This window comes from Acromyrmex echinatior, chromosome 2, assembly GCF_024713525.1.
Source record: "Acromyrmex echinatior isolate Ae372 chromosome 2, ASM2471352v2, whole genome shotgun sequence".
Classification (NCBI taxonomy): domain Eukaryota; kingdom Metazoa; phylum Arthropoda; class Insecta; order Hymenoptera; family Formicidae; genus Acromyrmex; species Acromyrmex echinatior.
The window spans coordinates 9,790,027-9,816,856 of record NC_141853.1 but is presented as its reverse complement, the minus strand read 5'-3'; the positions used below and the strand labels follow the sequence as shown (position 1 = coordinate 9,816,856).

The following is a 26,830-nucleotide window of genomic DNA, read 5'->3' as shown; positions in this document are numbered from 1 at the left end:
TGATCAAAGACATCCCTTTGAATCCTGTGATCAAAATGTCGGCTTCGTGTTACGTGCATCCGGTGCAAATCGCAGATTACTCGTTTCCATCGTTCTCTATATATATGTAAATATCCGTTACCGTTAATCTGTGTCATATTTTTATTTCGTTAAAGACATTGACGTTATCTTACCGATCAATTTTCATTTGACTGTCTTATTATCGTTATCTAGATTTACGCTGCAAGTTCTAACGGTTGAACTGTGTGCTCTTGTGTGATTAAATACAAGATTAAAAATAAGAAAAACATATATGCCGATATTATCGTACTCAGCAAACAAATTAATAGCAATCTATTTACTTTTGTTTTTATTTTTATTTTTTGCTGTATATTTAATTATAAATCGTTCAAATTAATAATTATTTAAATGAACAAAAAATGAAAAACTATGTAAAAGTTTCCATTCTTCTCGCGTTATGCTCGGCTTTATGAAAAATCTGCGTATTGTCTTCAAACTGACGTATTCTTCACTTATCTGTGCAGCAATCTATGACGCATTAGCTCTAGGATTTTTTCTCACTATGTTTACAACTTTCCTTTTTTCCCTAACACTTATTTAAATTTGCATAAGTGATTATTTCATACATTTTTTTAAACTTTTTTTTTATCTTTTTTGATAAGACTGTGCGAAGGAATTTTTAATTTCTGAATTAAACTTATTTATATGTAAATTTAATATAATTTTTTAAAATGTTATTCCTTCGCTTTTTTCGTTTTATTTCGTAGCTATATACAATTATTTTTTGTAGGATTTACAAAATTCTAAATAAAAAATGAATCTTGGATTTTTCTATTGCATCTCTTTGTTTAATAAAAAACGGTGCATTTTATTGCCAATAAGATACTCATCAATTTTACTCAATAATTTTGTCTCAAAATAATTTTGTTCCTTAAAACATTTTTAAAAGCCGTTTTTATTTTTTTAAATTAAATTTATATTAATTTTTATAACGTATAAAAAAATTATTAAATAAAAAAAATAAAGGTTTTTACAAAAATTAACATTTTAATTGCCATTTTCTTCAAAAATAAAGACACTAAATTTAAAAAAGGCTAATTAGAATAATGGCGTAGTTAACCTTTTTTAAATTTAGTGCTATTTTCGAGAGTCCTTAAAAAGTTTGTATATAATAAAGATCTTATATATAGTATTAGGTGTTGGAATTAATTCGTAGCGTTTTTAATGAAAGAATGTTATTTATTTCACATGAGCATTAAAAAATACATTAATGAAAGTACTTCCCATCACTTGTAAAACGCTACGAATTAATTCCAACACCTAATAGTATCTACGTAATACTACTATTCTTATCCATTATTATTATGCATTTAGATAAAAATATAGAATTCCCGGAAATATATATTATTCCCGAAATTAGATATTTGCAATATGAAGCATCACGCTCATTTTCGAAGTTTGGTGCACGAAAATGTTTGTTTCGGCAATTATATTGTGTATATGTTATATTATATCACATATTATATAACATTGTGATAAAGTATATATATATATATATATATATATATATATATATATAGCCCAATTTTTAATTTATAGTGAGATCGTACAATCCGCACTTTCGAATCTCCTTATCTTATATTCGCGCAAATCATCGAAGCATCGTTACTTAGTATCTAATATCTCAACGTATCAAAGAAAAGATAATATTATTGAAATTTATTTATTACTTGGAGCAGTGATTCTTCTTAAAATCTGTCGAAATCATTTGCAAACAAGTACCGCATTGAACGTCGTTCGATTCTAACGAATCGGTCAGATAATCAGAAAAGCAACATCGTTATAATTAATAATCATTTTTTGCTAATTGCTGGCAACTTTATAACAATTTCAACAACTAATTAATTTCAATAACTAACATCCTGTTACAAGAAAGGCAAAGGTTTCATTCGAGCGGCATAACTTCACGGTATGTAGCTTACAATTAATGATATGGCTTCATATACCGGAGATCGAATTTTTAATCGGTAATGATCGACGAGCGATACTTACTCTTAAACTTCCAAAGGGAATATTAAAGTGTCGGAGAACGATTAAAAGCAGGATTTGCGAACCGATATGTCGGCGATTTACGAAATGCCAATATAATGTCTTCGAATGTTAAAAGATTGCATTGCATAACAGCATCAATGTTAATCTTTAATTGTTGTGGGTTCTTTGGATTCATATAAAATTTTACTTAGCAGAAAGTAATTAATTAAATAATAAGAATCAATGCAAGTTTGATTTATTAGTTGCTCTTTTAGTTTTGATTAAAAATAAATAAATGAGTTCAGAAGCATCAAACAAATATTTTATAATAAAAGTATTTTCAAGAATTTCATTTAAAGAATTTTATTTTATTATAAATTTTATTAAAAATGAGGATGGACCCACGACGTTAAAAGTGTAACATTTTTTTCACAATAGTTAAACGACAACGCGCAGAAAAATATATAGATACGTAAAGATTGATCTGCCGCAAGTGGAATGGTATCGCATAATCTGGTTCGATGAAGAAAAAAAGTTGATGTAGGCAAACAACGTCGATAACGATACGATATATGAAAGGAGGATATCGTTCTCCACGTTCGGTTGGCGATACTTTGGTTGCATTGTGCAGAAAAAACCAATTACTGAGCGCTCGATGATTCTTTTATACATATGATTGTTGCCTTTAATTATTTGCTGAATCTAAGTGTAGGGATCAATTATATTAAAAAAATCTCTAAGCGCTCACTCAGTTTTCTTTACCTCTAAAGCTCTAGATTTTCAAAAGCATTTTTTTTTTATTTGGAATATGTTGACAATCGTTTTTCTTATTGGTTGCTTTTCCTATTTTGACTGCTATTTTTTTATATAAAATATTAAAAGACGTAATCTACTCGATATTGCATACAAATATAAAAACTAAAGATAGGTCAAAAAACGAACAAAAAAAGATCTTAATTTAAAATAGTATATTTCACATTACTTCACAAATGAATATTTGATATCATAAAGCTACCTGGAACGTTTCGACTATATTAATGCCCATTTCCATTTCAATGTAGATTAACTTTAATCTCGGTTTTCAACTTACTCTTCGTCTTTTTCTAATTTTTAGAACTAGAAAAAGACGAAGAGAAAGTTGAATCGAGATTAAAGTTAATTTACATTGGTGGAAACGGGCATAAATCTTCAGCTAATTGAAATCATAAAATTTTAAATTAATACATTTAATAACATATTTAATTTAAAATTCATCCAACGTTTAAACATTATGTATTAATTTAAAATATTGTAATTTCAATTGGCTGATGAACCTAGCAATCGATACGTTCCATGGTATCTTTATGACATCGAATATTAATTTGTGAAGTAATGTGAAATATACTATTTTAAATTAAGATCTTTTTTTGCTCGTTTTTCGCCCTATTTTTTAGTTTTTGATATTTTTTATCCAAGTCTTTTATCTATTGTTCAATAAGCGCTCAGTAATTCTTTGATATAATATTTATTAAGTTAAACAACTCAATAATATGACAGCCATTTGCACTATTCTTGTAAATATTATCGATATTTACATAAGTAGGCTTTCATTTTAATACCATCTTAAGTATAATGCCTTCGATTGGAGACTGTACTTAAGACAGTCTTAAACGCGAAGTCAAATGTGAAAAGAATGATCGATTATGATTGGTCAATTTCTTGATCGGTTTAAGACTTAAAGCTTAAGTTTAAGACTTAGGTAATGGCTTATTAAAACCTCTAAGAATCGACTACGAGCGCCAGCTATAGAACTCTATTTGCCTCGTCGTCGCGTCGTCGCATCGCCAGCCGCATGGATCAGTCACGAAAAGTGGAATCCAGCGAACACCCTCTTCGCCTCCTCGAGTGGCTTTTTTTCTTTTTTTAGAGGAATTTGTCATTCCACGAGCGTTCGCGCGGGGATATAAATACACGGTGGCAGGGCGGTCGTGCGTGCTTGCTTTCCTCGGAAAGCGTCCGCGCGAAGTGGCGGCCGAGCCGGACGCCACTCTCCGCGTCTCTTAATCCGATTTGCGCTATTTGCGAAATGTATGTATGATGGCCGATGTATCTCACGCGTTTTCCAAGAACACCGATTTCCGGAGGAAAACTTGTCTTTCGTTTCGTAATCCGTCTTTCAGTGACATATCTCTTGCACGGTCGACGTGTGACGACGACACGGCGCCTCGACTGCGGTAGAGATCTTTAAGTAATCTCTAAGTAAGAAATTGGACACCGTTTAGGCAAGACTTCTGATTGTTCGCCATATATTTCACCTGCTTAACTTTTCGCACACTGTATCTTTTGCGAACCCAGAAGAAAACTCTCGTATTTCTTGGCACAAACTCCAATCTGTATTAAATAAAGGTTTCAACATTTTGAATTGAATAATTATTGGCAATGTAACAGGAATGTTGAAAAGTAAGCCTGAATTTTTCTAGACTTTTTTGAACGCCTAGAACAGTAAAAAAATTTGAGCTGAATAAAAAAGGTCTTGCTAATTTGTTTCTTATCTCTTTCCAATTCTAAAATTGGAAGGGAATAATGAATAAGTTGAACCTCGATTAAGAGTTAAGAAAGTGAGTTGTGAAACTGGGGCTCAGAGTGCCTACGGAGTAGATAAGTAAAAATATCTGTTCTCATGTATAATCCATCTTATTCTATCTTAAGCAGCAGGCCAGGAAAAATATGACGGATCAAACGTATGGTGTTCAGTTTGTTACTTGAGGATCTTTAAACCGCGGGAAGCGTCGCGACCGAATAAGTTCGATAAAATTGTATGTTCTTGATACACGCGACGGCCGAGCCTCTTATCACATAGGCTTAAGTTCACGAAAGATGTGGTATTACGTCAATTGACTCGTGGGCTTTGAAAACAGAAACGTAATACGACGTCGTCGGTCACGAAAGTGTCAATAAATTTGACGATAATAAAACTTAATTACAAGAGTACACACAGAGCCTTCCTTATAATTGTCTTATCAACGCTCCCCCTACTCGCTACCGCGCGTTACGTACATGCAACCGATCGTTTATGAGAATCGTTATACGATAATAAGAAGTAAGTACTACAACATTGAATTTGCATCGCAATCGGTCTAAAAATTATTGGCATGATCCAACAAAGAGAATAATCTTTTTTTAATAAATAATTAAGCAGATATAAATAATTAAGCAAAGATAATTTTTCGTTTAATTTTTCGCCTTTTCACCGAGAAGAAAAAATCATTTGACTAAATTAATTCAATTCGTTTCTTTATTTTTTTTGTTGAATAATGTTATGTATTTAAATCAAATGTGTGTGTGTGTGTGTGTGTGTGTGTGTGTGTGTGTGTGTGTGTGTGTGTGTGTTTAACTTAAATACACACATAAACAATTTTACTTCTCAATATTTTAAGATGTTGAAATATTTTGAAGTGTATTAAATTTAAGTACCGGTAAATGTTAAGTACCTGTTTAGTTAAAGCGATTAATCCAAGTCTTGAAATGCCAGTAATTTTCCAAAACTTTTAAAAACATTAACAATTAACTGTTAAAGCTGAAACTAGTTTTCAGCAAACGCATTATATTTTTGGATTCAAAAATCGCAACGCGTACGATTCGCAGATTTCTCGCTTTTCGTATTGCGACGCGATCGATCGATCGATGCGCGAACAATACGCGAATACGAGTAACAGACGAATCGTAATCGCGGTACGACGCGATTAAAACGAAGACTCGACTCTCTATTAATTTTCTTTATTATTCTGCAAATATTATTTTGCCCTACGGCTTAGCGAACAGAGCACGGATAAAACCGATCGCGAGAGTAGAACGCGAGAACGATGTGTGAAGTGGCGGCGATCGATTTATCGGCGTGATAAAGTTCCTCTACACGATATCGTTCCTCGATTTCGCCTAGCTTCTGAACTCCGCAGATACGAGACTTCGGTGTTGTTTTCACGACGGCGGGATATCGATCGCCTCTCTTTCTTTTTCTTTTTACATGATTGCCGCTGAATTCCATCGCGAGCACGGAAAAATTGCCGCGCCGAGGCTCATTGCACGGCTGAAGGTGCGCACACCGAGAAACGCGCGGCCGCGATCTTTTTCTCAGTACAAACCATAAATGCGAAACTCGTCAAAAGATACTTCCTATCGGTATCAGTTCCGGACCGGTTCTACTTTGTGACACATATTCCGGTATGCCGCAACATGATGGTGTACCTGTTTTATCGTCGTGGGCGGAACGACCGCGATCGTAATGCGGATGTTCAAGGTGCGCAGCACGAAAAAAACGAGAAATATGTTCTGGAATAAATTTTCATTTCACGTCCCATTCTCTACAAACTTTACAAACATTTTCCATTAAGAGATTAATCTGGGTTATACTCTCATTGTCATACGAATGAAACTTTTCTAATGAAAGATTAACATGGATTATATTTTTGACAAATAAATCTTCTTGATTAAGAGATTAATGTGGATTATAAGAGCAAATGATTTCTTGAAACATTTTTCAAACTTTTTTGCATTCATATCAAATTATTGAAAAATTGATTCTCAAAGAATCGTTCTCGTGGCGTATTTAATTTTCCTAGGAATTGGAGATTGAATTAAGAAATATTATAATACGGTTATGTGAAAGTGGTTTGGTTCTTATAATATTGCACAGTATTTTTTACTATTAGCGTACCTAATAGAAAAAATATATTGTTTTATGTTAATAGAAATATTTCCTTTCTTTTTGTAAAGTTATTATTATGCAGGGATAGAAAAAAACAAAGATTTGGTGTTTGAAAAAAATAACGATGAATTTTCTTGTTACACTCACGTCGATAATAACGTGTTGTAGAGTCATTTGCATGCTTATGGAAATGTTTCCTATCGCGACGTGTTATGCAATGCACATTATGAATAATTTATTTTGTGATCAATGATTTTGAACTTGTTTTTTTGCACAAAATTCATTTATTCTTTTTGTATATTATTTTTTATCGATAGATTTTTTTTAGCAAATTCGGAATGTTTTTTTTTTTTAGTGAAAATATGAACAGTTATTATATTATTCGTTACAGCTTTCTAATCTTTAGCATCATACATATTATATGTAACTTAAATAGAAAGTTGTAGTTATAATTTTGTTATAATTGTAATTGATATAATCATAATTTCAATAAGATTCTCTAAATTAGAATTCCATTTTTATTTCAATATTTGAAATTAGTTGAAAAATATAAATAAAAATTTAATAAATATTTAAAAAAATTTTAAAACATTTAAAAAATTTAATAAACGTAATGTTCATTAAAAATTATTTATTAAATATCTATATTTAATGATTGTTAATATATGATAAATATATAAGTTTTAATGACGAAAATACATTTTGAAATAATTAAAATATATTTTTTAAATTTTTTTAGAAGAAATTCTTTTAAATTTTAATCTATATATAAAATAATTTCTATGGATATATTTATTTCTCTAAGAAAAAAGATTGAAAATAGTTCTTGCGGATCAGAATAGACAATATATTAACGATTACGTACGTCAATTGAAAGTTTATTAACTACAGTTATTATTAAATTCTGTTATTTCTTCTATAATATTCATGTCTACAAAAATTGCTAAAAATAAAAAATTTACTAAATCTTTATCGGAAATGTTTCGGATTTTTAAATATATGATATAATGGAGCTAAAGAGAAAAGATGAAAATAAAAATCTGATTTCATTGCAGTTTTTTTTATAAAAAAAAATATATTCTTTGAATTTAAAAGAATATAAATCCAATAAATAAAAAGTATAAATATTGTTATCATTTTAAGAAGAAATATTTGAAAATGTTGAGAGATCGGGAATTAGGTCTTTAGGAGATTAAGAGGCTTTATGCTGAATAATTTATATTTTTATCACTATTTTCTATAAGGATAGCAAGTGAGATTTCCAATAATATTTCAACAAAGAAAGGAAATAAACAAAACAAATAATTATAGATTTTATATATATAAACAGTTTATACTGATAATAGTTGTCATTTTTATCAACATAAATACAATATATTGCAGCTATTTTTCCCAGAAGCTTCACATTTTCTGAACTCCGAATATTTTTTTAAAAATTTCGATCTTTGAAGCTTTCGGAACATTGGAATACTCAATCTGTAATTATATACATATCTCGAGATTTCTCATATGCAGATATTGATCGTCGCAAGACTGTGTTTACATTATCGCCGCGATACGTGATGAAATATAATAACGACTTATTAGAAGGACACCATTCTCCACGTGTCACGAATTTGCTCGTGTATTTTCTTCCCCCTACATTCCTCGTGTGTTTCCTAGACTGGTAGTCAGTTGCGTCCTAGCTCGAATACGGTTCACAAGCAACGACTGTCTTCTCTCTTCCCGTTAATTTTTGTCAGTGTAACGAACTCAATAATTACAACATTGTTATTTCAATATTCAGTGATCCAATTTCTAAAATATATATAATATATATATATATATATATATACATATTAATTAAAAAATTAAATAAAAAATTTTTTTCATTACGAACAAAAATATTTTATATTTGTAGAAGATTTATTTTTTTATTTTTTAAGAGAATTTTTAAATTAATTTCTTTAATATGTTGTTGATAATAGTTATATGTAGTAATGTTTTGTATGATTTTAAGATTTATTTTCATTGAATTTATTTATTTTTCAGTGACGGAAGTGCAAAATGCCTTCAATCGATACCCGATCGATAAGAGTGCCTGGAGAAATGGATCGATATTTATCTCACAGACGAGACGCTACGTCGAGACATGCTGGATGCCGATCTATGCTGGATATGTCTAATACATTGAAGTCGTCCCCCGTCGCTTGTCACAGTTTTGCAACATGCTGCGACGTATTTAATGCCTCTAATGACGTCCTGTTTAAAAAGGATCCCGTCACAACGTTAGAAAACGAGCCCAATAGTGCGGCTCACCTGTCACAAGACACTTCATTATCTTACAATGCCCGTTCAACTGATCTGTACTTGACGCAAAAAGAATTTGCTTGTCCCGCTGCCCCTTGTAATCATAGACGTGATACAAGTATAATGAATCACCAAAATCGTCATAGTTCTACGCAAAAGAGGGACACGATGAGATATTCTCATACAGTGGATGCTCTATCGATAACGAGATACATTCTCGTATTCATCAATCAAATGTTAGGATTAATAATCACCAATTGGATAACGAATTCTTCATGGAGGAGATGGCGAACCTATTTTACTTTCTTAATTTGCCTACTTTGTGTGATGCAGTGTTCAGCTCGCACTTGCTCAGTTGGATTAAGTACACCGGGATGTAAGTTTCGTCCAAATATATCTTTGCATATAAGTACAATCAAATTTACTCGTAAAACACTCTCAAATTTGATATTAACGATTAGTGAATTAGCTGTTTAAATTGATATTTAAATTGGCGTGTTTTTGTTTTCGTTATTATACATTCATACTGCATAGGCTGCATTTCATTTGCTGCTCACAGCGCTCTTGGAGTTTCATCCTTGTTGTTTTTCAAAGACAAAGTGATGCTCATAAGCGCTGTGAGCGTCAAATGGAATGCACCCGTGATGCACATTTCGAGACATATGTATATTCGAATGTAAGTGTTTATAAAACAGAAATAAAAGCCGTTGTCTTCTATTTGTTTCGCATGCGTACCACTGGTGCGCTAAGATTATAAATAAAACATATGTCTTATCTCTCCTTTTGGAATTCTGTTGGGCTAAATGTATATATCTATATTTAATACTCGAGCTGTACAGTTCACATCGAAATTATCAACCCCGTTGAAGTTTATTCTGATGATGTATTTTCATTTTATAACGTTTATGATGCACAAACTTATATAGTATATATAAATTTTGGTTTAATTATTTTATTTACTTATAAAGTGTTTGCTTATATTCTCATTAATCTATGAATTTTTATAATTGAAGTATCTTGTATTCTCTATCTCAAATAACAAGACTATCTTATTCTTAATTCTATTTGTAGGGACCTGGCCACAAGGTGATATTGTTATTCAACATGGTAAACCACTTCAAATGTTCTGTTTGTTGAATCAGACGATCATGGAACTTGACTATCCTAATAAAGATGCGGGAGATCTTCGATTCTTCCGTAATGATCAAGAATTAGAGTCGGAATTTGTTACGGTAATTAATGAAACTACGATAGAGCTATCCATCAAAACGCCACCGCCCTCCGACGACATGTACAATTGCAAGTTACGAATGAAAGACAACGACTATATAGCAGTTTGTCTCAATAAAGTTGTAGTTGGATGTAAGTAATCATACTTATTTTAATTATCTATGTATGTCTTCTATCTATGTATTAAATTATCGAATCTTTAGATCGGCTTTTGAGAACTATTAAGAAAGAGACAACTTCTTGCGAAAAAATAAGTTGAAATAAACAAAATAAAATTTTTCCATACAAAATCTTATGAAATAAATTTTTTTCTACATTTTCGTCTTATTTTTCAACTCTTCAGTTGTACTATCAGTTCTGAGATATCCGATGTACGTGCTATTCTATTAAAGAAGATACTTTTTGTAATTTGAAGAATTTGGGTATCGAAAAACATATACATCTTATTTTTTATAATCGTCGTACGTATTTGAAATATATAGCTATCTACATATCCAATAGAAGTGTACATTTATCCTTATCAGTATGACCCGACGTTTTGCGGAGACAGTACAGTGCATTGATTCTCTTTTTATTAGTTATGAGTAAATCGTTTGACATGCGTCTTAGAAATCGTTTTATCATTGACAATAAAGATAACTAGAAAACAGATACTATATAATATTAAGAGTTAGTCAAGTCACTTCTTCTCTCGTAGAAATTTACTCATTTGAAGAATTAATATTTAAGTTAAATTTTTACAATAAATTATACATTTATGTAACATATTTATATCTATTTAATAAATTTTAATTTTAATATGATACATATAAAATGTCCGTAATGTCTTAAAAACGATAGAAATTGAAATTTTACATGTACTGATGTAACTAGGATTAAAGGTGATATATAATGTTTATAAATATAATTTCTGATATCTTTTATCAATTACTTAGCGAATATCAAAAACTATATTTGAAAATTATGTATTTTAAAAACTAATATGTTTCTTTCTTATGTGAAATGTTTTATTTTATTTTACTTGTTTTGTTTCACGACAGATCCACCTCAAAAACCCAAACATTTTGATTGTGTCTCCTATAATTGGGAAAGCTTTAATTGCACATGGGAGCCAGAACACAATTTCGTCAGTACAAAGTACGATTTAATGTTTCAATTACCTGGAAGATTAGGAGCAATGTATTATTGTCCGCTTCCGACGACGACAGAGAATTCATGCACGTGGGATATATATTCCGATCCAATATATAGGCAACCATATGCATTTTATATTTTCATACTGAAAGTATCTAATCCTTTTGGGGAACTCAATTTTACATATCGTGTTCAACATTATCCTAATGGTATGTAAATCTTATATATGGATTATTATTTATTCCCATGTAAAAATCTTTTGCAATGAGAAATGTACAGTTATCGAATATGCTGTATATTTAATATTTAAGAATATTATTGTTTTCAGTTATTCCGGCTAAACCTTACAACCTTACCTTAATAAACAAAACATCGGAAAGTGCACTGTTGCATTGGGAACTTCCCTTCCCGATGGCAACATTTCCAGTTGGTGTTCATCACAAAATTATGTATCAACATCAATGGGATCATGAAAAAGATTGGAAGGTATAATCATATTGATTCAAGTAATTTTTTACTTTATTAGATAATTTATTGATATCACAATTGAAAGAATTATCAATTCTGTGATAAATAAAATAACAATCTTGATCAAACTTATTTTCCCTTTGTCTGTAGGTTATCAATATTACGCATCCTAAGAATAGAGAGCAGTGGCTTTACAATCTTACCGGATTAGAATACGCTAATACAGTATATGATGTTCGTATTTATTTAAAAAGCTCGACAGCTGTAAGACCGGATAGATGGAGTGAATTTAGTGTTGTTACATTCAGGACGTCACCAAAATGTAAGTAAATTTCTGAATTATGAAGAGAATCTGTTGTCTTTACGTTTATTTTTATTATTTATTTGATTATAACTATAATTGAAATAATGACATATTGAAAATTTGGCTATGACTAATTAACAGATAACATCTATCTGTTTCTATTAAATTTTCTCTGATTTAACTTTAGTGCCTAGTGCTGCACCGCGAACTGATATCGGTAGCTTTGAAATTGCTGAAAATAATGGAAACAGAGACGTATACTTGTACTGGCAAGCGATACCGCAAAATCAAGAAAACGGCGATAATTTTAAGTATCAAATCATCCACGTGGAGGAAAATGGCCAGAAAGTTGCACTTACACCAAGTGAAACGACTAGGACATATGCCAAATTGAAGGGAATCGCCCTCAATAGTTATCTATTCGAGATCATCTCAACGAACGAGGTCGGAGCTAACAACAGTCGTGCGAGAATATACGTACCAAATCAGAAAGAAAGTGAGTATAAGAAGATAGATGTGTCAAGGAAGGACAGAAAGATTCAAGTATATCTAACAATTTGATATTATTTTATTCTTAGTTCCACATGAACCAATAGCGTTCACGAAAATCGCTTTTGAAAATGGATTGTATGAATTATCTTGGAAGCCACCATTCGAAGATCGTAACATCAAGAATTACACAATCTTTTGGTGCGACAACGAGCGTGATCGTCCTTATCAGTGTACCGTATGTATCAATACTTTTTTTCACATTATTCAAAGAATATTTTTTTCACATAACAAATTAAAGTGTATTTCACATAAAAGTTTGGACACGCAGTGTTAAAATGATATGTTTGCAGGGTTATTTGGACTGGGTACATGTTCCTAAAAATACTATGATCTACAACATAACTGTACCGAATCCGTCCAAGGTATATCAATTTGCAATCTCCGTCAATACTGAGAGAGGTAGCAGCGGCATGATATGGTCATCATGCACGGTAATTCATAACAAGGTGCTTGGCAAAATGAAGTCTGTTTGGATTAATCGCATTGGATCGCATTTTATCGAAGTCGGTTGGAAGCTTGATTGCTCGGATCGCATCGGGATAATTGAAGGATTCAACATCTATTACTGTCCCATAGTATCACCAATGAATGTCAACTGTAACGGTCCTATGTTTAATAGTACCATTAAGGCGGACGCACATACGATACATGGTGTTGTCGATAATCTGAAGCCATACACCACGTACATGCTGAGTGTCGCGGTGTTGACGAAGAGCGGTGAGGGTCTACGTAGTGATCCCTTGTATAATACCACGCTGGAAGCTGCGCCCAGCACACCACCGTTAAATGTTAGGATCACTGACTTGTCTAACACGACGATGTTTGTCGCATGGAAAAAGCCGTCGGCGATGAACGGTGTGCTCAGATATTATGAAGTCTACTACAATGATCAAGTCATTAGAGTGGATGATAAAGATCACATTAAACTGACGGGTTTGAAGCCGTACACAAGATATTTTATTAGAGTCTCCGCTTGTACCGTCCAGTGCAGTGAAAAGTCATCGATAATAAATGAGTCCACAAAAATCGGCGTGCCTGGCAAAATCAATATTCCTTTAGTACGCTTTGTAAACTCCAGTCAAGTGATCATTCAATGGGAGCCACCGCAAGAACCAGCTGGTCCATTAGAGCACATGTATTACGAAATAGAATACGGAAATGGCATGATCCAGAATGTCACGAGAACAGGTGAGATTGTCTTTAATGGGAAAATTGAATTTCTTTCCTTTAACAGAATTTGAGAGAATTTCTGACAAAGTTAAATTAAATATACTATAATAAAGAAATATTCTTTTCAAATATAATTCGATTCATTTCTTGAATTATTCTATTTTTCTATTCTATTCATTTCCATTTGAATGATATAATGATAAATGTAAAATAGTGATAGTTGTGTGAAAAGAGAAGTGAAGAGAGAGAGAGAGAGAGAGAGAGAGAGAGAGAGAGAGAGAGAGAGAGAGAGAGAGGATATAAAAATGAAGATTATAGAAAGAATAACACGAAAGCTTAATTTTAATACTATTTGTTTTTATTGCAGAAGTGCAATTGCCCATTCCCGACTGCAAAAACGTCGAGCATCGAGAGCAGAAGCACAAGTTCCGGGTTAGAGCTGTTAACACCAATCTTAACGGCGACCTTTTGAAAGGATTCTGGTCCGATTTTGGGGAGGGAAATTGTTATAATAATGGTATTAAAATTTATTATTATTGTTACTGGGAGTAAATATATTGTGGCTAATTTTATTAAAAATGGACACGTTTACTTTTTTATAAAATTAAGCACATTTGTTGTGATTTATATATACACGTACATGCTAATATTTGTAAGTATAAATGACGACATTTAAACGTTGAAAACATTTATTGTTGAACTTTTAAAATCTTTTTATAATGAGAAAAATGATAATGATAACTATAGTTTTTTTTTTAGATGTAAATGACATAATTGGTTCATACAGTACTCACAAGATCAAGTCGGGTTCTTTCTTCATCTGTTTTTTATTGTTTCAAAAAACATGTTTCTTATAATCTTCAGTATAGTATTAATTTTTTTTCTATTATTATGTGACTTTGATAAATGCAATAGTATCACACATACACGTTTGACGCGGATATTATTAAGTAACTCATTCTGATTAGCGAATGTATATTTCTCATGCAACAGGTTTATCGTCCGTTGCACTGGTTATTATATGGATAGTTGGCGTCGTTAGTTTCGTAGCATGCATCGTGTGCTTCGTGTACATGTTTAAGAGGTAAAGATACTTCTATTTTTTAGCCATTCTCTATGCAAATATAATAATTTACATAAAACCATTCTTTCCACAAGAAAAGAATTTCCATTTAATTACAAATATTCTAGTTATACTCTTCAAGACGTTTTATACTATTTTTCTTACAGAATGTGGATCAAATGTCGAGCTATGCGAGATGTCGAAGTAAAATTACCACCTGGACTTGCACCGCCAGATGCTCCAGATACGGTGAGATATCTCTTTCATGTCTTTTTACATTTTGTGATTATTTATTGAAGCAAATATGACATAACTACAACAATACAGTACGCTAACATAAGCTCTATTTTGTTTGCGCAGCAACCGCTTAAGAAAAGTGAACCACACATAAGGCAGCCGTCCGCCGATTCGAGCGGTTGTTCGAGTGGCCAAGAGTCCGTTACGTCATCACTTACGGCGGAATCTCAGGTTTGCAGTGATAGTGGCACTGAGGTGGATGCAATGCATACGCCGTCCGACAAACTGAAGAGTCAGCCTGTCCGTGAATTGACACTGCGACAAAGAAGTACTACACGTGTACCGGCCTCGTTATTATCAGATGTCACGCCCTGCTGGGAATCATATGTCAAAGTTGGCAATTCTGGTGAGCCGACTTCTGAAGAGACTATATCGTTAGCGCGGTCCACGCCTAATTTAACAGATAACACGATGTCGAAGAGTTACTCGCCTTCGCAACACGCTTGGTCTAGCGCAAACTATATTAGCATGCCGTCCTCTTCGGAGATGTTATTAAGTAATCCGAGCCTTATACCACGGAAGAACACCAACAGTGACGATGACGACAGCAGCAAAGACAGTGACGACAACAATGACGGTAATCATGGCAGTGATAGCAACAATGATAGCGGCGACGACAGTGGTGATGCTTTGATATCGATCAAATTTGAAGATGAATTTGAAAAGGAGAAGCAGAAACAAACTATCGACGAACTGGACAAAATGCGATCGATCATCGAGTTGAACAAGAAGCTTTTGGCATCTCACATTAATCCCGAGAAGACGACGATGGCGACACCATACGTTCAAGCAGGATTAATAGACGAAATACCTGAATCGCCTTCTAGTATACCTAAACATATACAAGCGAGGAACAGTAATTTGATGTGTGGCACCTTCAAAGTCAAAGATAATCAGAATTTGTGTAAAAAAGAGTATATGTCATTTCCGCCGACCTTCCCCGCCAATACCGGTTTGACTTTAGCGAGTCCAAAATATATCTTTGCATCGATAATTCCTGAAGGGATGATAATTCCTGAGCGGATGCCGGTTATAGAAGCGGATCAAGAATCTTTACAGCAAAAAACGTTCCACGATCCGCACAATTCTACAACGAGTGGAACTTCGTACAATCTTACGACCTCCGCGCACGAAACACAACCGCAGGAGCAACAAGAGAAAACGGAACCACTCGCGAACGTGACGGAGGATGATGAAGGTAACAACAAAGACAACACTGTGTATCCCACTTCGTCTTGGCCAACGACAGAGGGAAAAGACTTGAACTCTAGTTATATCACTATCGCGAATTTGTCACCTCCCTCAGCAGGACCGTCGTATGTGCGACTCGAGAAGATGCCACCGTCACTGCCGCAGGCAGCAACAAGTCAGTCGGACGAACAGTACGCAGAGGTGACGGTTGTGCCAAGTACAGTTCAGTGAGGTGAGGAGAGAGATGCACCATCATCTCGTTTTTCTCCTATTTTTCGCGATGGTGTTCATTGCCATCTTCGTAGACGGACAAAGTAAGTGCTACACTGTAAGATTGTGGTATATACAGCGGTGCATGCAAGAAACTGAGATGTTATACGTTTGAATGTAATTGCGACACTTACACGCGAATCGAACTGAGCAGCGATCTTTTACAACCTGGAGAAAGGGGGGAATGAAGTTCGCTTATTAAAATACGAAGAGATTTAAGAAACTTTCCTTATGAAAAGGAATATTTCATACTTGCTTCGAAAATAAGACTGGGTCTGAGCAAAAAGGAAGATCATTGGCTTGAGGTAAATAAATCATTGCAAATTCATTTCTTATTAAACGAACTCTCCAGTGAGTTCTTACGTTTAAAGACGCTTCCTTAAATGACTATTACCGAGAAAAAGTTTTATGCATATAGCATCGGTACAAAAAATAATAGAATATACAGGAAGCGACTCGCAGAGTCTTTAAGGAAATGTCTTAAGACATTTTTTATTCCTCCGCCCAAGCTGATGTCTTCTTGTTTGATTATGCGCGATATCGCTATCTGGCGCGATATGCAAATGTATGCGGCACGATACGTTCGAGCGACGAGAATGTCAGATTGACGTTCTCGTTCACCAAAGTATGTACCAGTACTGCGTTACTTTTTTTATATTATATGCGTAATTTCGACGCGATTAGTTAAAATAAGTTAAAATAAGTAAATAGAGTATACAAATATGTTATATATATTTAGATATATGTATAACGGGCATATATATGTATACATATATATGGCTAGATTGACGGACAGCCTATTGCTGTCGAAAAATTAAATTAAGTCCACTTCAGACGATCTATGATACAGAATCAGGCGCAAGGGCATAGGGCTTCTCCCCTCCAAGGAATCCGATACTTTAGGAAATTCGCACTTCCATTTTGCGCGTTTGTTTAACAAATTAATGATGTTTTCGAATGATTTATGATCATGCGCGATACGTTTTGTTACAATCGTTACAAAGTTCCAAGAAAAGTACGTTATTCTTCCTTTTCTTGCGGAAAAGCAAATATATATATATATATATATATACAGCATGAAAGAGTGATAAATGAAATTTTTGTACAAAGTGATTATTTCTTGGAATTTCCAATGATGTCTCTTAATAGATATAATTCGGTTTAACGAAATAATTTAACCGAATTACGACTATTGTGAGTCTAATTGAAATTTTTTTAAATGTAAAATTTAATATATAATCTCATTTTTTCCCCAGAAGATATAGAGTATAAGTAGAATTTACACAGATAAAATGTTTCAAAATATTATACACTTTACACAATTTCCTCCTCTACGCTCTTGGATCCGTCAAAATTAAATATAGCGTTATATTTATAATGTTATATAATGTAATATGAAAATATTGAAGAATCACAATGTACATACTAAGAAAAAGATTAAAAAAACATGTACATGCCTAAATTCATTGAAATATACGGCAAAAAAATGATATATCGAAGACGCCAGATTTTTACTCTACATTATAGATCGTCTATAGCTGGTTTTAGTTAGGCATTTTTTCACAGCACAATTTTTCGCTAAATTCTCGTTTAATTGTGAGAAAAATTTTTTTGCCATTTTTGCAGGGATAAGCCAACTTTTTTAGAACTACATTTTCTAGATTTCTTTATTAATGACACAGACATATCCTAATTTAATCTTTAGTTAATCGCTTGATTCGCAATTGATGTAACATAGACTATGAATTCATATTTTTTTACTATATTACTGAATTAGAAATTAATTAAATTAGAGAGATTTTTAAATGACACTACTCCGATATAACACCAAGTAATAGAGAAGAAAAAAAAGAGGAAAAAATATTATAAACGTACAATTTTTAATTCACGCAGCACACGATTAATTAAGGATTAATGTCGTCTCAGAATGACAATTCTCGAACGCGCTGTTGCGTTTATATCGTGTGGAAAGCAAGTGCATACAGATATTCTTCCGAACGATTCTCTCGACGATTTTATTAACGAAAATTCCGCGAAAACGCAAATATTTCTATTCATCTATGCGCGAAGATTGCTCAAAGAGAGATGAAAGTGACGTACTTGATGAAATTGCTGCATACAGTTAGAGACAACGAGATGATGCAAGTTGTATATTTTCTATTTTTCTAATTGTGGCTGTATTGCCACAATCCGTCGAAACTTCTTTTTAGCTGCACTTGCACATTTGCGAAAGTTGAGCTGTGCAATGCAATTTGTTATTCGTTCACGTAGTTCATTCGATACTTCATTATCGCACATATCGATCGCGAATAAAATTGTACGTAACAAGGTAACGGGCTCTTTTATAATAGCATTACAGTACAATATACAGTAACCGCATATGAGGACAGAATCAGGGATAATAAAGTAAGATGAGATAAAAAAAAACATATGGTGAGCGAACCATGGATGTCACCAAGCAGCTGGTGAAAAAAAAAAACAATTCTGAAGTCTCGAACTAGAATGGAAAATTGACTGTGTCATTAACGTATCATGAGACCTGTTAATATCGTTATGTAAGATAGTCAACGTATTTCATATCTCCGGTTTTAAAACAAAGTAATCGGAAAAAGGCACTTTTTTTCGCATTTCTTCACGTTTTTCAATGAGATCTTGCTCGACTACGAGAAATCTGTGTAGAGGTACCCATGCGTCACAATTATCCTGGATCGTGCGCTTTAATTATGTGTAGGTCAGAAGACAATTAAAGTACCTCGCGCAGTATAGAGTTAATTGTGAGTAATGTGCAAGTGACAATTGGCCTCGCAGAGCACTCTCACGCTATCACAACAGCAAGAATATATGTATGCATAATATGCACGTACTTTAAACTAGTCAGATACACCGCCTTCTTCCTACAGGTCTTTCTTTTATACTTTATCGTTCATCGAATATGAGATTATTGTACAAAGTTTAATAAGTAAAAAAGAACTAACGTATTGGTAAATCGTTAGTATTTTTCTTATATGAATCTTGTACTATTTAAAAAAAAAAGATTGACCTTTCAATGGATAGATAGGATATTTTTTTTTATTCGAACTTTTTATGATAACGTTTTATTAATATCTTCATTGGATGTTGTTACAAAAAATGCAACTTGAAAAAAAAGAGCTTTATTGAAGAATCGATGGCCTATTGTTGATACAAAGTATAATTGCGAAGGATTAATTGTGTGGTACCGAACTACAAATTTTAATAAGAAAAAAAATTTAGATGCAACTATAGGTTTAATTAAGAGCTAAATAATATCAATTATCACTGAAGTTACAGTAAGATAGCTATTTAAGAAAAATTGTAATATTTCGAATTGTAATACGAAAAGAAAGGCCTGAATCTTTATAGAACGCGGTTATTTTGCAAGTTCAAACCATTTCAAATCGATGAAAAGGAAAATCTATTGTTATTACTGTAAAATATAAGAAAAAAGGAAAATGATTTTGTTTGTACTTGCGAAATGATACTTACCGGCTTGCGCGATTGGATATTCGCGAAGCTCTCAGATCGAAAACGAGCTTATGTACCTATTAGTACGTTTATTGTTGTTACAATACATAACGACGTAATTTTATCAGATATTAAAGAAGTGCTACTTAGTCTATAATTAAGTCTGTGTAAACTTAAGGATTATGTCATCACGATGTTATGCAAATGCACGGTGCGTAGATCTGTTTGTTTTAGCTGCACTTATAGTTTCCGCGTCCGAAATGAAATAGTTATAAATATATTTATACATACAATCATATATTTAAATTTTCCAAAAGATGTCTCCTATAAAAAAGCTGCAGAATTTGTTAAAAAAAAAAGAAAAAAGAAAAAATTGAATACTGCTTGCTTTTTCATAGAGTATCTTTTTGGAGGGCCATTTCAAGATCAATTTAATATTTGTAAATAAAAATTATGAGGTTGATTTAATCTATATTATAAATATATAAAGTAAAAATTTATATATTTTTTTACTGATGCGGATGCTACATTTTAAATCAGCAATTTTGGTTCGAGATACTTTCATATTATTTGATATTTTAAAGGGTATCTGTAAAAAATTATTACAAATTCTTCAGACATTAATTAAAGCAATCATTCTTGGAATTTTTTAGAATCAATATATAAACGAGATACACACACTACATCGTGTACACGTTATATATACACACACACACACATATATATATATATATATATATATATATATATATATATATGTTTTATGAAATTGAAAACCGATGAAAAATACAATTAATACTACATATAAGATTAGCTAACGCTTAGAAATTTCTGAAAGTATTCTGTTGGTGATACTTGAGAATTCTAAGCGTCGTATAAGAGATAATTGAAAAAATTTTATACATTTATTCTACAGCATACATATACATAGAGATAGAAGGGATTTAGAATTGTTACGAATATTCTGAATCACAGAATATCTCTGTGACTCCGATGTATCTCTAACACGCACACGCATACGTACAGAAAAGTAGAGGGAATTTAGAACCATTAAAAATAACGAATTATAAGGTCCTAATCCATGTCTATAATATATATTAGAGATCCTATAACAAAGTCTGGTTGAGAAATTTTTTTAAAATAAAAGCAAAAAAAGATATTATATATACCGTTTCTTTTTATATATAATATCTCATTCTAACTTACTGAAGTTGATAAAAACGACAGACCAATCACAAGTTTCTCGAAGCTTATCCAGTGACCAGATTTTATTGATAGAGTTTCTACTAGCGTTTTCGAGTGCAGTGGGTTTGAACCAGTTTAGATCGGTTAACTCGAAAGTACCATTACCTCGTTTAATCAGAAATCAAAGTAGAGCATGTGATGTCATTAATCTGATCTGGATTGGGTCACTTCGAACTCACTGCATTAAAAAATTTTATGATACACAGCACAAATAGAATCGTTCACTTCGTTGATTGTAGAAAACGCCAAGAGTGAGTGACTTTTATCATCAATTTTAATTTAAGGATTTACAATAATCTTTTGTGAACATCTTCAATCAAAATTGTTGAGTTTAATGCGAAGGATCTGACTCGGTTAAAAAATATACAGGTTTTGATTTAGAAAGATTAAATTGATCTAAAAACGACTTTCAAAAAATCATTCTATTAAAAATCCAGTCATAATAAATAAATTTTTTCTTCAAAACTTTTTAACCTTAAATTTAAAATAAATTTTTAAATAAAATTTCAGCTGGCTTTGTTTGGTCGATTATCAAATTTCGTACATAAAATAAGAATCATATATATATATATATATATATATATATATATATATATATATATATACACCTATATGATTCAAATTTAGTGTATGATTTATTGCATTATCGTAAGTTTGAAAGTAAATTATATTGATTTTAATGAAGTGAAAAAGAGAGACAAGCAAATTAAAAGGTAAAAAAGCATAAAGCAGTAGCAAAATAAAAAGTGCAATTAAAACGAGTTGATCTAATTTTATACTTGAGATCCATATGACCTATGCTACGCGAAATATATACATGTCATATGTGTATGATACATTATGTATCCTAAAACACGTAAATAATTCGCGTACTTTAGTAGTATATCGAATATGGTTTAAAACCGTCACACAAGGGAATGCCTAAGATTTTTAACGAAATGACAGTACATTTTATACAGTAATATCAGTAAGGAAATGCCTGAGCGAATACATGTCGATTAAATCTTGCTCACGTCGAGATATAATGAAGTATTTTGATGCGACAAAAAGCTTTGTACATTAGTTTAACAGCAGCGCATTACCTGTCTACTTTGTTAGGTTTTACATATCTATCATTGTACATAAACGCATATAAATGTATACACAAATACGTATAGATATATAAATAGATATATATATACACACTTATATACATATACATATATCTATTATTATCTATTTTTGTTACGTGTTTATAAATGAAGAGAACGTATTCTGTCGCGGAATACCAAATGTAACATATAGAACGAGATTTTAGCGAATGGATATTGGATTAAGCATCGCATAAAGACTATCGTCGGTTTTACATATAATTTAGAACATTTATTGATTTATGTCGTTAAACTTTGCTAATAAGTTGATAAAATCGAGATCATATATATGAGTTATGTTTAAGTTTTTTGTTTTTTTTTTAATGTAATCAAATGATTGTATAATTTAGTTGAACAGTGCATAGTTCTTAAGATGCTTAACATTTACTATTTCACCGGGTAACGAAGAAAAAAAAAGGAGAAGGGAAAGCTATATAGATTAGGATAATTAATTTGTACAACGGACATGACAAAATTATATGACAAAATTGTTATAACAAGTTTGTGCTCGTTGAGACAGTAAATGTTGACCGTTTTGCTTTTCTCTTCTTTTTTTTAAATTGCAATGATCCACGAATTTATTCTTGTTCATAAAAATTGCGGAATGAATGGTGATGAAGTTTTATGCTTGTAACGAGGTGACTTGTAGTGCAATGACTTAAATGAAATTTGATTAATTTGTGTATATATATTACAGGATTCGTGATTTTTTTACATATACTACATTTCTGCCTATATACACGTCACACATCGTCAATTACAAAACACAGGAGTTACTACTTACACAACGACGTGATATATATACACGATTTTTTTAACGGATTTCTCTTTATCTTTAGTATTCTGTTTTAGAGTGACATGGTTTGTTGTCAAATTAGTTTATCGAGTCGTTGGTGTAATTTGCCAGCATCATTGTTAAATGTTATTTCACATGTATTATTGCAAGTGCAATCCGTTGTACCATTATAAAAACACGTATGCATACACAACTGATACACTATTTCACTTAATAGCACTGTTGATTATGTACGTCGATTGAATTTTTATTGTCCTGAAGGAAGATTTTGTACAGAACATTGTAAAATATATTTTAACGCTTTTCTTCTCTCTCTCTCTCTCTCTCTCTCTCTCTCTCTCTCTCCTTTCTCTTTTTTCTTTCTTTCTCTCCTGGTTTTATTTATGTGCGCGCGCAAATCTCTCGCTTCTGCCGTATTTTGTATAAATACGCCGTACTATTGTTACTATTGTAATGCCATTGCGTAAATGCCATGCCGTCGAGCCTTGCCATTCGTCATCCGGAGAGAGGAGAGAATTCCCAAAGTTGATTTATCTTTTACTTTTCTCAATACTCACACGTGGATCACGCCGTGGACACGAGAAGAAAAATCTTTTCTGTAACTAACAACGACGTTGTCGATATACGCCGGAGAGAAAAGCCATTAGTTTGTAATCATTAAGCTGAAATATATATAACATTTATATCGAGCTGTGTGATATGTGCATCCTCTCCCAAATTTTGTATCTTATGCGAAAAGACGTCTCCAAATTGTGATATTTTTATACGAATTAACACAGAAATAGTCACTCCTAATTATTTTGCATAAACTATTATCTGATGTAATTTTACATCTGAATTAAGAATCAATATATTATACATTATTAATTATGTCACAATTCATATACATATCTATATATATCGAATGAAAAATAATATGTATATATTATTGCTATTTATACATAGCTTTATCTAAAACATTTTCTAATTAAAGGAGAGAACAAAAAGATAGGCATGAATTCTCGGTTAATAAAAAAAGTATTGCGACTAAGTTTCATTTTTTCGCTGTTGAGACATAAAAATCAGGTGACATAAAAACCCAGGACTATTCCTGGGTTAAGAGCAACGGTGAGCATCTTTCTGAAGTGGAAAGAGTTCGAAGAACTCTCAGTTGACACGACGCATTCTTTATTTATGGTTCTCACAGGATGCTAAGAGTCTCTATACAGAACTCGCTGAGACCCAACATTGCGGTGTATTTCACTTTTTTATTCGTGTCATATCGACATCCGATCTCAATATCTGCTTGCAAAATGGAGGAGCATCGTTTGTGTTCTTCACACATACAACCATGCAAATAGTATACGTTGCATTCACATTTAATTTCATTCACCGTTCGATGTATAATACGGATATACTAAGATTGGTTCATGTTTGCATATTCGATTATATTATGTCGATCCTCGATCATACTTGCAAATTCATTTCATCCACTTATTGATCTAATAATAGACTGCTCTACAGGATGTATCAATCACTCTGATCTAATTAGTTTAATGACCGATACTTTATCGTCATGTGTCGAGCGCGATCAGTTTCTTGGAATATCAGAATGGCTGACGTTGCTCTCCTTGACATAAGAAGATGAGTTACGCGAAATTGTTAAGTATTGTCTGCGTTTGTTTATTCAGGACGCGTCTTGTCTAAGTATTCTTTCGAGTTCGATTTTTCGAAAGACTACTCCGTTTCTCTTTGCTCGCTTAAACTTTTTACTTAGTTGTCTTGAAAAGAAAGATAAATTTACACAAACAGAGATACCTCAAGACGTAATTTGATAAGATAATGTATACATATTATATATATATATATATATATATATATATATATAAAATTATGTATAAAAATATATGTAATTATATAAATATAAATATTTTTGATAAAATATATAATTATTTAATTATACGAATATACACTACCAATCATAATTATTTGAACAAACATTATTTTATATTTTATTCCGATTTTAAAAATTAAGTATTCTATATATAATACATATACTATTGTTAATATAGAAAATACTTTATTAAAATAATTGATATTATTTTTACTGTATATTAGTTGTAATATATTCTAAATTTAAATTATTGAGACAACGTTCATTGAATTATCTCCAACTATCCCTAATTCAATGTCACAGTATATTTTCTAAAATATACTGTGACATTGAAAATAAAAGTGATTCATTATTTGAAAATAATGTTGAGAAATACCCAATTATAGCTAATATATGTACATACAACAAAAACAGCGTTAATTACTAAGCATGGAACAATAAGTTACGAGTGTAACTCTAATTATCTGTCAATAACAGTATGAGATATTTGTTTAACTTTTAAAATCGGACCGAAACATAAAATGTGTCGTTCAAATGATTATAAACAATAGTATATATTTATACATAATTAACACGTTGACTGCAATATTGATCATTTATGATCAACGTTTTCGAAATTTTTTTAAATGCTTACAGAAAATAAATATTTAATGTAAAATTTTGAATAACATAATTAGTTAAATAACAACGTAAAAATGAATATCAGAGATATAAAGTTTTATTTAATTATATACACAATCATATATATTATTTTATCATTATATTTACGAAAAAGAAAATTCGATCATATTAATATATAACGATAAGGATATAAAAATTAATGTAACGTGTTAATATATTTGTAATTATATAATATGTTTCATAATTAATATATATTTTAATTCTGACTAATATACATATAACTTTATATACATATGTATGCATATAATGCATATGCAACATACTTCTTGCTGGAATGAATGGCAGCGGTTTTCACGAGTCGATATAAGTTGTTTGTGTTGTACGAGTTGTACGCTAATAAGAATCTCCGAAGCAATGGAGATAAAATAATGCTTCCTGTTTCGCATAGATTTTTCATCATGTCCAAAATGGAAAACATCAGATCAGAGAACGCATCATTGGGTCATCGCTCAAACAGTCCACAAATTCTAGCTATATATATCGCTATATATTTATTTAACGAAAACTCTGGTGTCAACTAGGAACATTGTCGTTATTGATTTTCTCTGTCCTAAACTTATTCTCACCTACGCTTATTTATGTTTTGCCACGCGACTTTGTTTCCCAATTTATTCTCTCGTTTCATAACGGAGACGTGGAATGCACTTATCCGTTCACAGATCACATCATCTCTAAACTAAACATCAGTTTGCGAATATTTCCGTAACAAGCCTATTTTAATTGCTTTTCTGGTGATGTTGATCCATCCTGATGCGAAATCGAGTCACGCCCTGATTCGTTTCGAGAATTTTTATTGGAACGGACTGCAACGAATCGAGACACGTTCTTACGCAATATGAAATTCAATATGTGTCTTGTGCTTTCGGTTAACGTTGTCGATAATACGGACTGACGCGAAGCGGTTTTAACTCGTAATGCGGACCGACGCGAAGCGGTTTC

The 26,830-nt window shown here is 31.9% G+C and overlaps 1 protein-coding gene across 1 annotated transcript in view; it reads left to right on the top strand.

The window, feature by feature from the left end:
* The window catches only part of dome (cytokine receptor domeless), a 32,211-nt gene extending 8,185 nt beyond the window's left edge, over positions 1 to 24,026 (top strand). Inside the window, exons 2-13 of the mRNA XM_011059450.2 lie at positions 8,747 to 9,380; positions 10,076 to 10,366; positions 11,275 to 11,577; positions 11,697 to 11,854; positions 11,987 to 12,158; positions 12,328 to 12,636; positions 12,719 to 12,867; positions 12,983 to 13,880; positions 14,230 to 14,379; positions 14,856 to 14,946; positions 15,093 to 15,174; positions 15,286 to 24,026. Of these exons, the coding sequence (XP_011057752.2) occupies positions 8,762 to 9,380; positions 10,076 to 10,366; positions 11,275 to 11,577; positions 11,697 to 11,854; positions 11,987 to 12,158; positions 12,328 to 12,636; positions 12,719 to 12,867; positions 12,983 to 13,880; positions 14,230 to 14,379; positions 14,856 to 14,946; positions 15,093 to 15,174; positions 15,286 to 16,644 (4,581 nt within the window). The 5' untranslated portion in view covers positions 8,747 to 8,761 and the 3' untranslated portion in view covers positions 16,645 to 24,026. The remainder of the gene's footprint in view (positions 1 to 8,746; positions 9,381 to 10,075; positions 10,367 to 11,274; positions 11,578 to 11,696; positions 11,855 to 11,986; positions 12,159 to 12,327; positions 12,637 to 12,718; positions 12,868 to 12,982; positions 13,881 to 14,229; positions 14,380 to 14,855; positions 14,947 to 15,092; positions 15,175 to 15,285) is intronic.
* Positions 24,027 to 26,830: the final 2,804 nt, after the last annotated feature.